This window comes from Coenobita brevimanus, chromosome 101 (assembly GCF_032717465.1).
Source record: "Coenobita brevimanus isolate Jiangsu-jjx chromosome 101, ASM3271746v2, whole genome shotgun sequence".
Lineage (NCBI taxonomy): Eukaryota > Metazoa > Arthropoda > Malacostraca > Decapoda > Coenobitidae > Coenobita > Coenobita brevimanus.
The window spans coordinates 30,181,609-30,196,842 of NC_137054.1; the positions used below are offsets into that span (position 1 = coordinate 30,181,609).

A 15,234-nucleotide genomic window follows, 5' to 3' on the forward strand; every position below is an offset into this window, starting at 1 on the left:
GATGTTTTGGGGTGCGTGAAAGACGAGTTGCTGGAAGTATGTATATTTTTTCTGCACATTCGATTCTAGGTATACATCAGAACTTGCCTTCCCTGACGTCCAGCATTCCTTTCACGGATGGACGGTAATTATTGCACCCACTGTTCGAGAGTAGCTAATAGATCAGACACCAAGAGGCAAAGATACATGTTAATTACTAGACACATATTGCCACTGTTAATGGAGGTGCTTTCTGTTCTCCTTCAGTACGTATACTCTATAATCTCCTCAGTACACATACTCTATAATCCCTTCAGTAAATATACTCTATAATCCCTTCAGTACGTATACTCCATAATCCCTTCAGTACGTATACTCTATAATCCCTTCAGTACGTATACTCTGTAATGCCTTCAGTACGAACACTCTATAATCCCTTCAGTACATATACTCTATAATCCCTTCAGTACGTATACTCTGTAATCCCTTCAGTACGTATACTCTATAATCCCTTCAGTACATATACTCTATAATCCCTTCAGTACGTATTCTCTATAATCCCTTCAGTACGTATACTCTGCAATCCCTTCAGTACGTATACTCTGCAATCCCTTCAGTACGTATACTCTATAATCCCTTAAGTACGTATTCTTTATAATCCCTTCATTACGTATACTCTATAATCCCTTAAGTACGTACATTCTATAATCCCTTCAGTACTATATTCTATAATATCTTAATCCCTTTCGTACGGTGGGTGTTTACCAACCTGGATGATATGGTCTGGTAGCAGTAATAACGCAGCGTCAACAACTTCATTTTCAGTTACATTCTGGCTGTCATCATTATAATCAGTTCAGCTTCGGGGAGGCTTTTCTAACTCTAGGGGTTAAACACTCGTCCAGCCTGCAATTTTATCATCGCTAAATGGGTCACTCTTAAGTTGAATGAAGTCGTATCGTGGACGTTTGATTAAAATTGTAAAAAAGAGTATTCAGAGATTGCACACATCCGCGTCCACCAACTGGTCTGTGGGTCGAATACTTGATTTTGCCCTTTGATCCTGACCTTCGAGAGATTACTCTCAAAATCGAATTACTTCATTTTTTCCTAACCCATAGTCTTTCCACCAGCTTTGGTTTGTATCATAATTATTAAAACTACTTGAGTTGATTTTGCCCAGTGGCCTTGACCTTTGAGGTTTCCTTGTGATCTTGATCTGTGACTGATTGTTCACAATATCGAATATTTAACCCTATTTTGCCCTGAACCCTTCCACACAGGTTAGTCTACATCAGATAAAGTCTGTTTAAGCTGACCTTGCCATGCAACTTTGACCTTGGATTTATTGTTCTAAAAACAATAGGTCAACCTTTTGGGTGATCCTCAACCCATACACCAAATTTGACATAAATCAGATCAAAATACTTAAATTATTTTGTTCAGAAACAGTCGCTCGAATCAAACTTTGGCCTTGCCCTGTGATGTTGACATTTGGTTGTTCTCAAAACTGAATCCCTTCATTCGTTTCTGACCCTTAACACTTCCAACAAGTTTGGTTCAAATCAGATCAGTATTATCTGAGTTGACCTTGCCATGTGACCTAGGCCTTTGAACTTTTCCTACCACCTTGATCCTTGATTGTTCTGAAAAATGGTTACTTTTTTTTTTTTTTTTCATTTTCCTCAAACTTTCCACAAAATTTGGTCCAAATCGGATGAAAACTGCTTAACATGATATTACTCTGCGACCTTAACCTTTCATCTAGGAATCAGTTGTTTAGTACTTGGCTGACCCTCAGCCCTTCCCCCAAGTTTTATTAAAATCAGACCTTGACTGATTATACTCAAAATTGAATCACTTCATTTTTGCCTGAACTCTAACCTTTCCATCAAGTTCCGTTCAGAGCAAATCAAAACTGCCTGAGTTTATTTTCTCAAAGTCATCTTTTGACCTAGCCTGGTGGTCTTGACCTTTGACCCACTGTTCTCAAAAGTAATAAGTTTATCTAACCTTGAATCAATCCAGCAAGTTTGATTAAAGTCGGACACACACACACACACACACACACACACACACACACACACACACACACACACACACACACACACACACACAGCCCTCGCTCTCGCCTAGGCAAACTCTTTCGCCTTTGTCTGTCAACTTGTACCTTTCCTTCTTGCAGGAAGTTTGCTCTCATTCAGCCAGTCCCAAAGAAGGGTGACCACTCCCAACCCTCCAACTATCGTCCAATTGCCTTAACGTCCTGTATTTCAAAAGTTTTTGAGTCAATTCTCAATAGAAAAATTTTAAGGCATCTTTCCTATCACAACCTTCTTTCCGATCGTCAGTACGGGTTCCGTCAGGGACGCTCCACTGGCGATCTTCTCACCTACCTTTCAGACTCCTGGTCATCCTCCTTTCGGGACTTTGGCGAAAGCTTTGCCATTGCACTTTTCATCTCAAAGGTTTTCGATAGAGTCTGGCATAAATCTTTAATTTCCAAACTGCCCTCCTACGGTTTCTATCTGTGCCTTCATCGCTAGCTTCCTTTCTGGTCGTTCTATAGCAGTGGTTCCCAACCTGTGGTACGCGTACCACTAGTGGTACGCAAGGGCCTTCCAGGTGGTACGCGAGCACTTTCAGGATCATGTGTGATTTTTAGTTGTCGGCACTTGACAACTATTATAACGTCACGTAACGGTCCACTGGCGTCTGGCGCTGGCAGTTATCCCGCTGCCTCCATACTGTGGACGTGTATGTGTCTTATCACTTAGTAAAGTAAGTAACCAAGAAGCCCTCGTCTGTATTTCCCTTCATTTGTTGTTATATTGTATCTTTATTTATTTTTTCTATTTCTATATTTATTTATTTCTTGATTAATTATTTTTCATATTTTTTTTCTTTTCCACAGGATTTGGTAACATGCCGAAGTGAAAGTATGACCCAACATACATAAAGTATGGTTTCATAGCAATCGAACGTGGAGGAGAATCTCTTCCGCAGTGTGTGGTCTACATGAAGACTCTTTCCAATGAGTCCATGAAACCCAGCCTACTCAAACGTCATCTTGAGACGAACCACGCGGACAAGAAGGACCGAGATCAGACCTACTTCCAGCGACTTGGCGAGAACGTGAAGTGGCAGCGCCTGGACAAGACTGGCCAGATGTACCAGAAAGGGGCAGGGATTGTTAAAGCATCCTATGAAGTCGCTCTTCTGGTGGCCAAAAACATGAAGGCGCATACCATTGCAGAGTCTCTCGTCATGCCAGCGGCAAAGATCTTGGTCAAACACGTGATTGGAGAGGAGGCGGTGGCGAAGTTGGAGAGTGTTTCCCTCTCGAACAACACTGTACAGCGCCGTATCGAGGAAATGTCAAGTGACATTGCTGACCAAGTGATTGCAGGAGTGAGAGCCTCAAAGTTTGGGTTTGCCATTCAACTCGATGAATCGACAGACGTTGCCAACTGCTGTCAACTACTTGTCTACGTCCGCTTCACACAGAATAATACTGTGAAGACTGAGCTACTGCTGAGCCAAGAACTGTCCAGTACAACAAAAGGAAAGGATATTTTCAACGTTTTGGACAATTTCTTCAAGCAGAATGAACTGGATTGGGGAAAGTTAGTCGGATGCACGACAGATGGGGCTCCGTCTATGCTCGGTCGAAAGTCAGGGTTTCAGGCCCATGTGAAAGCTGTCACCAAACGCCACCACTGTCCATTGTTTCATACACAGATTCGCTCTTTGTGCTAAGGTGCTCCCTCCGAAGTTGTTATCATGCTTGAACCGAGTTATCAAAATCGTGAATTTCGTCAAAACATCCGCCCTGAATACTCGGCTGTTCAAACTGCTCTGTGAAGATTTCGGCTCCGACCACATCTGTCTCCTCTACCACACTGAGGTTCGCTGGCTCTCCCGGGGGAATACAACGAGACGTCTCTTTGAACTGAGGGATGAACTCCTCATATTCTTCATGGAGAAAAAACACGATTTTCAAAAAGATCTTGAGGACGAGGAGTTTATCTCAAGGTTGGCCTACCTTTCAGACTTTTTTGGGGCTCTCAACCACTTAAACCTGTCATTCCAAGGGCCCAACTGCTCTGTCTCAGATTTCATCTTGAAGCTAGGAGCATTTGTCCGGAAGTTGGACCTCTGGATCAAGAACGTGGAAAGGAAACGCTACGGAATGTTCGAACTCCTGACTACCCTTGAGAGCGAGCCCAATGATCAATTTTCCCAAGAAATCGTCCATCACCTCTCACTGCTCAAGGCTGAGTTGATGTATTACTTCCCGGATGTGACATGTTGTGCCTACATCGCCCATCCGTTCTCCGTTGATCCAGCCGATCTGCCTGTCGGGACTGGGGAACAAGAGGAGCTCATAGATATCCAGGCTGATGAGACAGCAAAGATGAAGCACAAGGAATGCTCTCCTATGAACTTCTGGGTAAGCATGGCCTCCTCGTACCCCACACTAGCTCGTCACGCTGTTCCCCAGCTACTGATTTTCCCCTCTACATGGGAGTGCGAGCAGGTGTTCTCATCCATGATGACCATTAAATCAAAGAGCCGGAACTGTCTTGCTGCGCCCAGGCATGATTTCCGATGTGCTGTGAGCAAAGTTATGCCCCGCATCGACCAGCTGGTGGAGAAGAAACAGATGCAGCCCTCGCATTAAATTGTGTACTTTGTTTTTAGTTTATCTGTGTGTTCTACTTGTGAATAAATTGATATCTTATCGATTTGAGTTTTTCTGGAACCAGGTGGTACGAGGTGACTGTATGGGACCTCCAGGTGGTACTCAATCACAAAAAGGTTGGGAACCACTGTTCTATAGCCTCTGTTGTAGACGGCCTAGATCTCCTAGATCTATCAACAGTGGTGTTCCTCAGGGCTCTGTCCTATCATCAACTCTCTTCCTTTTATTCATCAATCATCTTCTAAGCTGTACATCTAACCCTATCCACTCATACGCTGATGACTCCACCCTTCACCTTTCCATTCGGTTCCCGCAACGCCCATCTCAACAGTTACTTCAACAAACAAGGGATGAGGCTATGGCACACCTAATGTCTGACTTGGCTCGTATCTCTGACTGGGGTAAAAATAATATGGTTGTTTTTAATGCATCTAAGACTCAGTTCTTACACCTATCAACCGGACAAAATCTTCCACAGGTATACCCACTAATGTTTAATAATATTCAGCTTAATCCTGCATCATCCTTGAACATGCTTTGGGTTTCATTTACTCGGGACTTATCTTGGAAAGATCATATTACATCTCTTGTAAAATCTGCTTCCAAGTGATTGGGTGTGCTAAGCCGACTCCGCTCTTTCTTTACCCCTGCACAATTGTTGACTCTATACAGGGGATTTATCTGCCCCTGTGTGGAGTACAACTCTCATGTGTGGGGAGGCTCCCCACATACAGCTCTTCTCAATAGGGTGGAGTCAAAGGCTTTTCGTCTCATTAACTCTCCTCCTCTTACTGACTCCCTTCAACCTCTGTCTCTTCGCCGCACTGTTACATCTTTATCTCTTTTCTATCGCTACTTTAATGGTCACTGCTCCTCTGAACTGTCTACTTGCATTCCTCCACCTCTACGACGGGCACTTAGCACCCGTCTGGCAGCAAACTCTCATCCCTTTTCTGTCCAACTCTCTAATGCAAGAGTTAACCGTTACTCCCAGTCTTTCATTTATGCAACAGGTCAGCTCTGGAACTGTCTCCCTCTGTCTTTATTTCCTGCTGCCTATGATCTCCAGTCTTTCAAACGCAGTGTGTCCAGGCATCTCAAAATGATCGGATCTTGAATTTGGCTCTCTGTTGTATTTTGTTTTTCTCTTGGAGGGAACTGTTACTGTGGGCTCATGGCCTTTGGTTCCTTCTTCCTCGCATAAAAAAAAAAAAAAGATAGAGATGAATAATGGTTGAAGAAGGTACTGTTGCGCGGCAAGATTTATATTCTCAGACAAGTGGTGCCAGGCACAACAAACCTCGCCCGACAGCAGTTATTTTATTGCTGTTAAATACTGACTCATTTCTGCCATTAAGTGTCAGTGCACAAGTAGAGTCTGTTATGGCGCAAATGTTTTCAAGTTACGCCCTCTGAAAAACCGTTATCTTGCATTTGACCTTTCAAGGACACTTGAGGTCAAAGGTCATGTTGCCAAATGAAAGCCCATATGAGACTGCCTACATCATGGTACAGAAAATATCTCTATCTTTAACCTGTTTCGAGTTATAGCCCCCTGAATATCCGTGACCTTGAGTCTGATCTTTCAAGGTCATTCAAGGTCAAAGATCTTAGTGCCGAATGAAAGCCCATATTACGAGCTCCTGTATGTTCATAATATTAATAGTAAATATCTCTATCTTCAACCGTTTTCAAGTTATATCCCTCTGAAAATCCGTGGCCTTGATTATGACCTTTCAAGATCACTCGATTACCTCCATAATTTAATCACTTTCTTTTAGGACTAGTGCCCACATATCCTGAACGTTTCATGTAATTTCATTCAGCCGGTTTTCCTAAATGTTGCTAACAAACAAGCAAACAAATAACCAACCAACCAAACAAACTCGACCAAAAATAATACCTTGTCGGACTCCGTCCGGCCGAGGTAATAAGCCTTTATTCGTATGTCTGATGCGAGAGTATGGATTTTTACCCAGCGTCGGGGTTCATTAAGGTGCCCCTTTGATGTCCGTTGCTCATGTTCACAACACTGGATATTATTGGGCTCATCTCATGTGTCACAGTTAACACCTTCGATATGGTGTGGTAGTGTGTGGTGTAGCGGTGTATGATGTGGAGGAGAGGTATGAGAAGAAGTAGCGTGGATGTGGAGTGGTAGTGTGTGGTGTAGCAGTGTATGGTGTTGGTGTGAAGCATGGCAGGATGTAATGTGGATGTTAAGTGTGGCAGTGTATGGTGTGTATGTTACAGTGTATGGTGTGTATGTAAAGTATGGCAGTTTGTGGTGTGGCAGTGAGTGGTGTGGAAGTATGTAGTGTGACCGAGCATGACTACAATGTGGATGTGTGCAGTGTGGTAGTGTATAGTGTAACTCGTATGTGTATTTATGAGGGTAGATAATATTCTAGAGGAGTGTGTGTGTGTGTGTGTGTGTGTGTGTGTGTGTGTGTGTGTGTGTGTGTGTGTGTGTGTGTGTGTGTGTGTGTGTGTGTGTGTGTGTGTGCTGTGGTGTTGCGCTGTGTGGCAATGTGCGATGTTGCAACGTATGATGTGGCAGTGTGCGTCGTGTGTGTGTGATATGGTATGTGTAATGCAAGTCTTAGGTGATTGCATGAGGTGTGGTGGTGTGGCAGTGTGATGTGGTACTGTGCATGAGGTGTGGTGGTGTAACTCTTGGGTGTGTGCATGAGGTGTGGTGGTGGTGTAACTATTAGAGGTGTTCATGAGGTGTGGTGGTGTAACTCTTAGGTGTGTGTATGAGGTGTGGTGGTATAACTCTTGGATGTGTGCATGAGGTGTGGTGGTATAACTCTTGGGTGTGTGTATGGGGTGTAGTGGTATAACTCTTAGGTGTGTGCATGAGGTGTGGTGGTATAACTCTTGGGTGTGTGTATGGGGTGTAGTGGTATAACTCTTAGGTGTGTGTATGAGGTGTGGTGGTGTAACTCTTAGGTGTGTGTATGAGGTGTGGTGGTATAACTCTTGAGTGTGTGCATGAGGTGTGGTGGTATAACTCTTGGGTGTGTGCATGGGGTGTAGTGGTATAACTCTTAGGTGTGCGCATGAGGTGTGGTGGTGGTGTAACTATTAGAGGTGTTCATGAGGTGTGGTGGTGTAACTCTTAGGTGTGTGTATGAGGTGTGGTGGTATAACTCTTGGATGTGTGCATGAGGTGTGGTGGTGTGTGTAGTGTGGTAGTGTGTGGTGCGCCAGAATCTCCTACCATACTCGTATTCTGTAATGATTTTCCTCATACCCAGTACCTTGAGGACTTTCTCACCCATACGAGATACTTCCAACAATCAGCTACAGGTGACTTTCATTTCGGTTTGACTTTTATGCCGGAATACATCATATATACTTCTGCTAAGCCCTTCTACCTCCAGACAGCTATATTCAGCATATAAAAAGACATCTCTCATTAAGGGGGTTATTGAATGCTGGAGGTAACCTTTCCAGTTAATAAAAATCTTACCTAAGCAGAATAAAAACATCTGAAGGTAGTAAAACTGATATATAAGAGGCATCTTCGGACAGGAAGAGTTAATATTCCGAAACCATACACTTTGTATTAGATTTTCCACCTTCTTCCTGGCCTGGGATTGTTTATGCGTTTACCAATATTGCCTTTTAGTCATATGAAGTCCATTATCGTATTCGTGGCCTCATTTCTCTTTGACTCGAGATCTTTGAGATATAGAAAATTGCTTTGACTGTCTGATTTGCTTTCACTCCATGTGTGGCATGTAACTCTATTTTACTGTACACACTGTCTGAGAGAGAGAGAGAGAGAGAGAGAGAGAGAGAGAGAGAGAGAGAGAGAGAGAGAGAGAGAGAGAGAGAGAGAGAGAGAGAGAGAGAGAGAGAGAGAGAGAGAGAGAGAGAGAGACTGTCTCATCTGACTGCTTTTCATCCGTCACCTCTCCCCTTCTTATTCTCATTACCGAGCTTTGTACATTCCTGGTCAGTTATTATTATACACTTTCGAGATTTGGAGCTGATGTAGTGGTAATCTAACCTTTTGTTGTACAAATGATCGGTGTCGCAGTATCTCTGCGGTTTCAAAACTTTGCAAACGAATAATTGACTGCAGAAACTTTTTGTCTTCTTTTTAATATTTATGATTATTTTACTTGTCGTCGCCTCGGCATCAGACTTCTTTTATGTGTTAACTCGTGATCTCTGTCTGTCTCTTCGTCGTTGTCTCCGCCTCACTCCCTCAGAACTGACAGGATACACGTGACGCCTCAAACAACAAACAACACTAGATGTGGTAAGTCGCACTAAAAAAAAATAGAAATTGAGTGTTGAGTGCCTATTTACAACAATAAAAGAATCCAAAGCAATGTTTTAGTTAGTACATTTTCATCTGAAAATAAAAGACAAATCACAGCAGTTTCTGACAAGAAAAAGAGGAATTGGTTTAAAAGCAAAAAGTATAGCCTACCTACTGGTAGCACAATATGGAAACTTAACCTCACGGACTGGGCGAATCATGGTTGCTGAGGTTTGTTATGGGAACTGTCCGTGACTGTTTATTTCGTGTACTGTACATGTATGTGTAAATTATTAAAGCCAGACATTATTAGCAATCTACCAAGTTCTCGTCAGTCAGTGAGAATATGCCACCCCAAACAGCCTAAAACACAGCCAGTGTGGAATTCTTCAGCAACCATTTTCTGTAGATTGTGCAGGAAACTGAATCGTCTGCTGCATGACTGTGCTGGTCGATGACTGGTAAGAATTCATTTATTTTCTAGCAGTTAGCTTTCAAGCCCGTATTTTGAATTGCCTTACTTATCCGTTATGTGTACTATGTCAGGGAATTCTTGGTAAAGGATTTTGATTTTTACCAGGAATATTTACTTTGGGATCTCCCCTTCATCGGATAGCCTGTTTCATGTTTTTTTTTATTTATCTTTCCTTAATATTGCTGATAAGGCATTACAAATGTCTGTCGATAATTTAGTGCCATCAGTAATGATTATGTCCAAATAAAACTCTGAAAACTGGGCGTTGACTTTATCTTTTATTGTACTGTCACTACGTCTGTCGGATGAACCCACGTCTAATAGGGCAAGGGGCTTGTAGGTGGCGGGGCTTAGTGATGTCAGTGCATTCTGTCTATATGATTAGTCTAGCCAGCCTCCTTCCATCTTATATAGGAGGGTCAAATCCCACTCACAGCATAAGAAGGATTTCCGTGCCGCATCCCATCAGCCAGAGGATCTCGTTTTCTTTGATAATGTGAGGAGAGAAGAAGCGTAGAGGGGAGACTGGTATTATTAACCTGGCGTGATATTCAGTATTACAATCCTTATTTTCTCCTCTTGGTACGGTAATATTTGTGTGTGTGTTTTTTTTCTTTTAAGCTCCGTCTTCATTAGAATTCTATTCGGGTAGTTTTCCCTACACTTTCCTCCTCCTTTCCACCTTCTCCAGTTTTCCATCTTCTCCTCTTCCTGATTCTCTCGTCATCCCCACTCTCTCCTTTTCTCCACCCTCTCCTCTTCCTCACCATCTTCTCCTCCTCACCAACTCCTCTTCCTCACCCTCTCCTCTTCCCAACTCTCTCTCTCGCCCCTACTCTTCCTCACCCTCTCCTCTTCCCCTCCTTTTCCTCTTCCCCTCCTTTTCCTCTTCCCCTCCTTTTCCTCTTCCCACCTTCTCTTTCTCCCCTTTTTCTCATCCCCACCCTCTCCTTTTCCTTATACTTTCCTCTCCCTCTTCCGCTCCCTTTCTCCACCCTCTCCTTCATTCCATCCTCTCCTCTTCCCCATTCTCTCTGTCCAACTCTCTCCTCTTTCCCTCCAGCTCCTCCTCCACCTTTCCTTCCGTCTATTTCCCTTCTCCCTCCTTGTCCCACCTCGTTCTGCTCCCAATCATTCCCACCCTTTCCTCTTTCCCTCCACGTCCTTTCCTAATTCTGTAATTTCTTTAGTTCACTACCGTATCCTCTTTCCAGGTGTCCATTTAGTATATCTCTCCATCTTCTATAACCCCCCTTTCCCTCCTCCTCCTCCTACCCATCTTGTCGTCCTTCTCCTTTCATTCAGTTTTTTTCCCTTCTTGTTTCCTTCTTCCTCCTCTACTCTACTGTTTCCTTACACACCACCCTTTCCCTATATTTCCGCCTCTACTCTTTTCCTGGTCTCCCCTTTCTTTACTTTCCTTTACCTCTTTCTTTCCCTCCCCTCTCTCCTTCGCAATGTTCCATCTCTTCCACCCTCCCCTATTCTGCTCCATCTCCTCTCTTCCACCCTCCCCTATTCTGCTCCATCTCCTCTCTTCCTCCTCCCTCCCTCCCAGTCTTCTTTCCCTTGCCATCTTCCTCCTCCCCACTTCTTTCTCTTTATCCTTTCCCCCTCCCTCTCCCTCCTCCATTCCCCCTTCTAATTATCCCTCTCCCCCTCTTATTATAATTTCCCAACGAGGGCAGTTACCATTGCTTGCACCCTTACTGTGAAATTGTCCCCGCCTCTGTTTACTCTTTGGTGTTCCTGCCTCTCAACAATTATTTATTTTTTTCAGTTATATCTATTTCGCCGCTTATTTTGGCTAAATTGTATGCACACCTCTCTTCCTCCTTTCCCTCTCCCTCCCCCTCCCTCCCCCTCTACCTCCTCGCCTCTCATTCAGACTGAAATCCTTGAACCAGGTGTCGTATAGTATTAGAGTGTCACTGTTATACCTGGGTTATTTAGTTCATATTAATATACAGTTTTCCGAGTAGACAGGTTAGGTACAGCTTCACTATCTCACTGGATACGGGAGGTGTTTCTGAAGTTAATTGGCTAAAAGACGTTTGCAGGGGTGTCACACGTCATGTCTTTTTCTGTTTGTATGCTGAAGTTAAAATATAAATACACACACACACACACACACACACACACACACACACATATATATATATATATATATATATATATATATATATATATATATATATATATATATATATAGATAGATAGATAGATAGATAGATAGATCTTTGTATATATATATATATATATATATATATATATATATATATATATGGATATATATATATATATATATATATATATATATATATATATATATATATATATATATAGAAAGATAGATAGATAGATATAATTTAAGGGAAAAGATAATCAAAGACTGAAAAGGTGTAAACTTTTCGCTTTCCATGAGAGATGAACGATGATGATCCATAGGAAGGCTGTATCAAGATATGGTCATTTCATAATGGCTGGACGCTATTCTGTCAAGCTATCATCGAGTGTTTCTTTCTTTCTTTTTTTCTACCCTAACAGAAGCACAAGGATCCGGGGAGGTTTTTCTCGGTCCTGACATTTAAAGTAAAGGTCACCAGCCTCGCTCTTCCCTGGGCGGCATGATATAAGGAACAAAGCCAAACCCACCTTTACTACTCTATCCGACTGGATTGCCCTAACCCACCAGACCACCAAACGTTTATTTCGTTAAATGGTTACCATTTAACGTAGTATATGGCTTCCTGGATTACTGGACACCATTTGCCTTGTCACACACTGTGGAGTAACCTGAAAGCTGCATTGCATCGGGTGAATGGATGGTGGGTACTTCCTCTCCCCCACTTCACAAAATGACTGGATACACTGAGTTTCAAATACTGAAGGCCATAAACACAAGGGAAGGCAATGAAGGAGGCAGCTCCGGCGTTGGTCAGTTGTTCATATAAAGGATTCAGAATATCGGTTCTCTCTCGCAATAGTGATATGATCTGTAAAGCCGCAAGAATGTTTAGCTGAAAGGCTAATTCATGGCAGAGATAACAAGAAGGAATAGATGCAAACCTCAGAACAGCTGTGACCGTTGCACTATTAATGTCACAACTTCAGCAGGTATATGCTTGGGTTATCCCATTCTGGACTGGCGTGGAGTGAGTCAGAGCCATGGCGGTCGGCGTTGTTAAAGAGCACTGAAGGTGGTTAGCGACACTCGTAACGCTAGCTTATTCCGTCCTGCACTCAGGATCGAACTCGTGACGTCCTTCCTTAACTACTTGGCCTAGAGGACACCTCATGCATTTCTCTGTGCTAGCATGTTTGTCTGTTTATGTGTGTGTGCGCGCTTGTGTGTGTGTTTGTAGTTACAGTAGAAAGAGAGAGAGAGAGAGCGAGAGAGAGAGAGAGAGAGAGAGAGAGAGAGAGAGAGAGAGAGAGAGAGAGAGAGAGAGAGAGAGAGAGAGAGAGAGAGAGAGAGAGGCGGTAACGAGTGTTGTGGACATTGGCTGTTCTGTGGACAAGGTCAGTGGCACACCCTGTTGACTCACCTGATCACCCAGTACACTTCCCCTCCCTATTCGCTACGACACGTTATCCTATTTCTTCCCTACCCTACCTTACCGTACCCACTACATTTCACACTCTCTCTCCTCCGCCCTACATATCCCGTCACCAATCCTATCCTATCGCTCACTTATCCCCTGTCTCCTTTCTATATCTCTCCCCTCCCCTAATCCTACACCTCTTATCCTCACCTAACCCTCCCCCTTTCTGTTTCATCTCCTACCTGACACTACACTACTGCTCATTTCCTTTATACGTTTTCCATACTCCACCTTAATTCTCTTTTCCCCTACCCTGTCCTACCATGCCTCTCATCTCCTTTCCCCTCCCTCCCCTACACCGTCATAGCCTTGCCATCCCCTTCCCTTTCCCATCCTTACCTTACCCTCCCCATCCTCTTCCATCTCCTACCGTATCCTTCCCTTCCCGAATACGTTTTCCTTCTCCTATCCTACTTAATTTCTCCCGTCCGCCTTTTCTCCCATCCTTTCCCTCTCCATACCCAGTCTAGATATGGCCCCTCTCTTATATCCCATCTTCATCACTCTTTATCAGATTTGCCTGTCTATACTTCCTCGTTGCTTCCTCTGTCACTGCACTCGCCTCCTCTTTTTCCTGTTGCATCCAAGTTGACTTTGATGAACGCCTCTTTCCCATACTTTTTCCTTATCTCACTTCCCCTCCCGTCTTCTACCTTAATCCTTCCATATCGCTCCATTCTATCCCCTTCTCCTACCTTCATTCTCCTCTCCTTTTTTCTTCATCGTCATTTCCTCCTTTCTTCTTTATCAATCTTCTCCTTCCCTCTTCCTTATTAACCCTACAGTACTTGTACCTTCTGTTCTCTTCCATTCCTAGCCTCTCCCGTCCTATCGCTCCCCTCTCGCCTACCACCCTATCCTTTTTTCCCTTTTCCTTACCATTCCTTTTTCCTCCCGTCCCCTATCTCTTCCCCACCTCAAGTATAGTCCCTTCTACGTACCCCCTTCCCTACCACCACTCCATTACTAATCCTCCTGTATCCAATTTTCTCCCCTTCCTTACCCACATCCCTAGCTCTCTGCTATCCCTCCTGCCTCTATTACAGCTTCCTTACCCCTCTCTCTCTCTCTCTCCTCCCATTTAACTCCTCTCCAGCCACATCTCCCCACATTTCTGTATTTGTATATTTTAACCCCCCGCCCCAATCATTTCCACCCTTCCCCTGATTTCATTTATTCTCTGCATATCCTCTTTCCATATTTCCCCACTACTCCATATGCCTTGTCCACTCTTTTTCCGTTCTCATTTCTCTCCTTTCATCACTGTTCTCTATTTCCTCTTTCCGGTAGTATTCCTTCCACCCATCCGTGTACTCTCTTCTCCCTTTTTCCTCTCATTTCTCTCTCTCTTCATTATTCCTCTCCGTCCTTCCCAACGTTATTGTCATCTCTGCCTCTCTTCTCCGTATATATATATATCATCTGTCCATTTGCGTCATCACTTTTGTCTTCTTTCTCTCTCTTCATTATTCTCTATATTCATTTCCTACATTATTGTTCCCGCTTCCCCTGCCGTACATCTTCCCTCTTCCTCATATTCTCCCTGTCCTTCCCTCTCATCGTCATTTTATCATCCTGTTCCCTGCCGTCAATATAGATATCTTTTACATGAGGTCTCACACATTATAGTGGACACCTCATATATTTGCTGAGTTCCTTTACTTTTCTTTATTTCTTCCAAACTTTTTTTTTTTTTTAATTCCTTCATTTCTTCACTTCAAACTCGGTATTGTTGTTCGCTGGGTCAGTACATTCAGTCCTCGTTCTCTCTCTCTCTCTCTCTATTATTTAGGTCTGTCAAAGGGTTTTATGGGCTCAAAGGTCAGACTATACAATCACATAAACATCTGAATCCTATATCCTTTTATTATCATTCGCTGTCACGGTCATTTTCACAGAATTATGTGAGTGAACTGTAGATGTGTGGAGACCACTCTGCCTTCCCTTGAGAATGTTGACAATCGCTAATTTCACATTTTATTTTTTTCATCCCCTCTTTATCATTTTCTTTCCCTCTTTCGTCTTTGCCTTCTCTCCCCTCCCCTTACCTCTTGTACCCTCCTCCCCTCGCCATTTTTCCCGCTCTTGTTCCTTTGTTTTTCTATACCCTACCTTCATTACTGCCGTCTCTTACCATATCTACAATTCTTTTTCCCTTTCATATCAATCCGCTCTATTGTTGTTACTTCTT

General features: G+C 43.3%; 1 protein-coding gene across 1 annotated transcript; it reads left to right on the top strand.

Annotated features, from left to right (window-relative positions):
• The first annotated feature begins 2,997 nt into the window (after nt 1-2,997).
• LOC145414999 (zinc finger BED domain-containing protein 5-like) lies at nt 2,998-4,663 on the top strand. The gene is made up of 2 exons (XM_080284418.1): nt 2,998-3,605; nt 3,721-4,663. Exons 1-2 carry the CDS (start codon nt 2,998-3,000, stop codon nt 4,661-4,663), a joined length of 1,551 nt encoding a protein of 516 aa, XP_080140544.1.
• The last annotated feature ends 10,571 nt before the right edge of the window (nt 4,664-15,234 follow it).

Coding starts and splice junctions, on each gene's coding strand:
- LOC145414999 (XM_080284418.1), top strand. CDS start 2,998: ATGAAGACTCTTTCCAATGAGTCCATGAAACCCAGCCTACTCAAACGT. Junction 3,606..3,720: donor AATGAACTGGATTGGGGAAA/GTTAGTCGGATG, acceptor TTTCATACACAG/ATTCGCTCTTTGTGCTAAGG.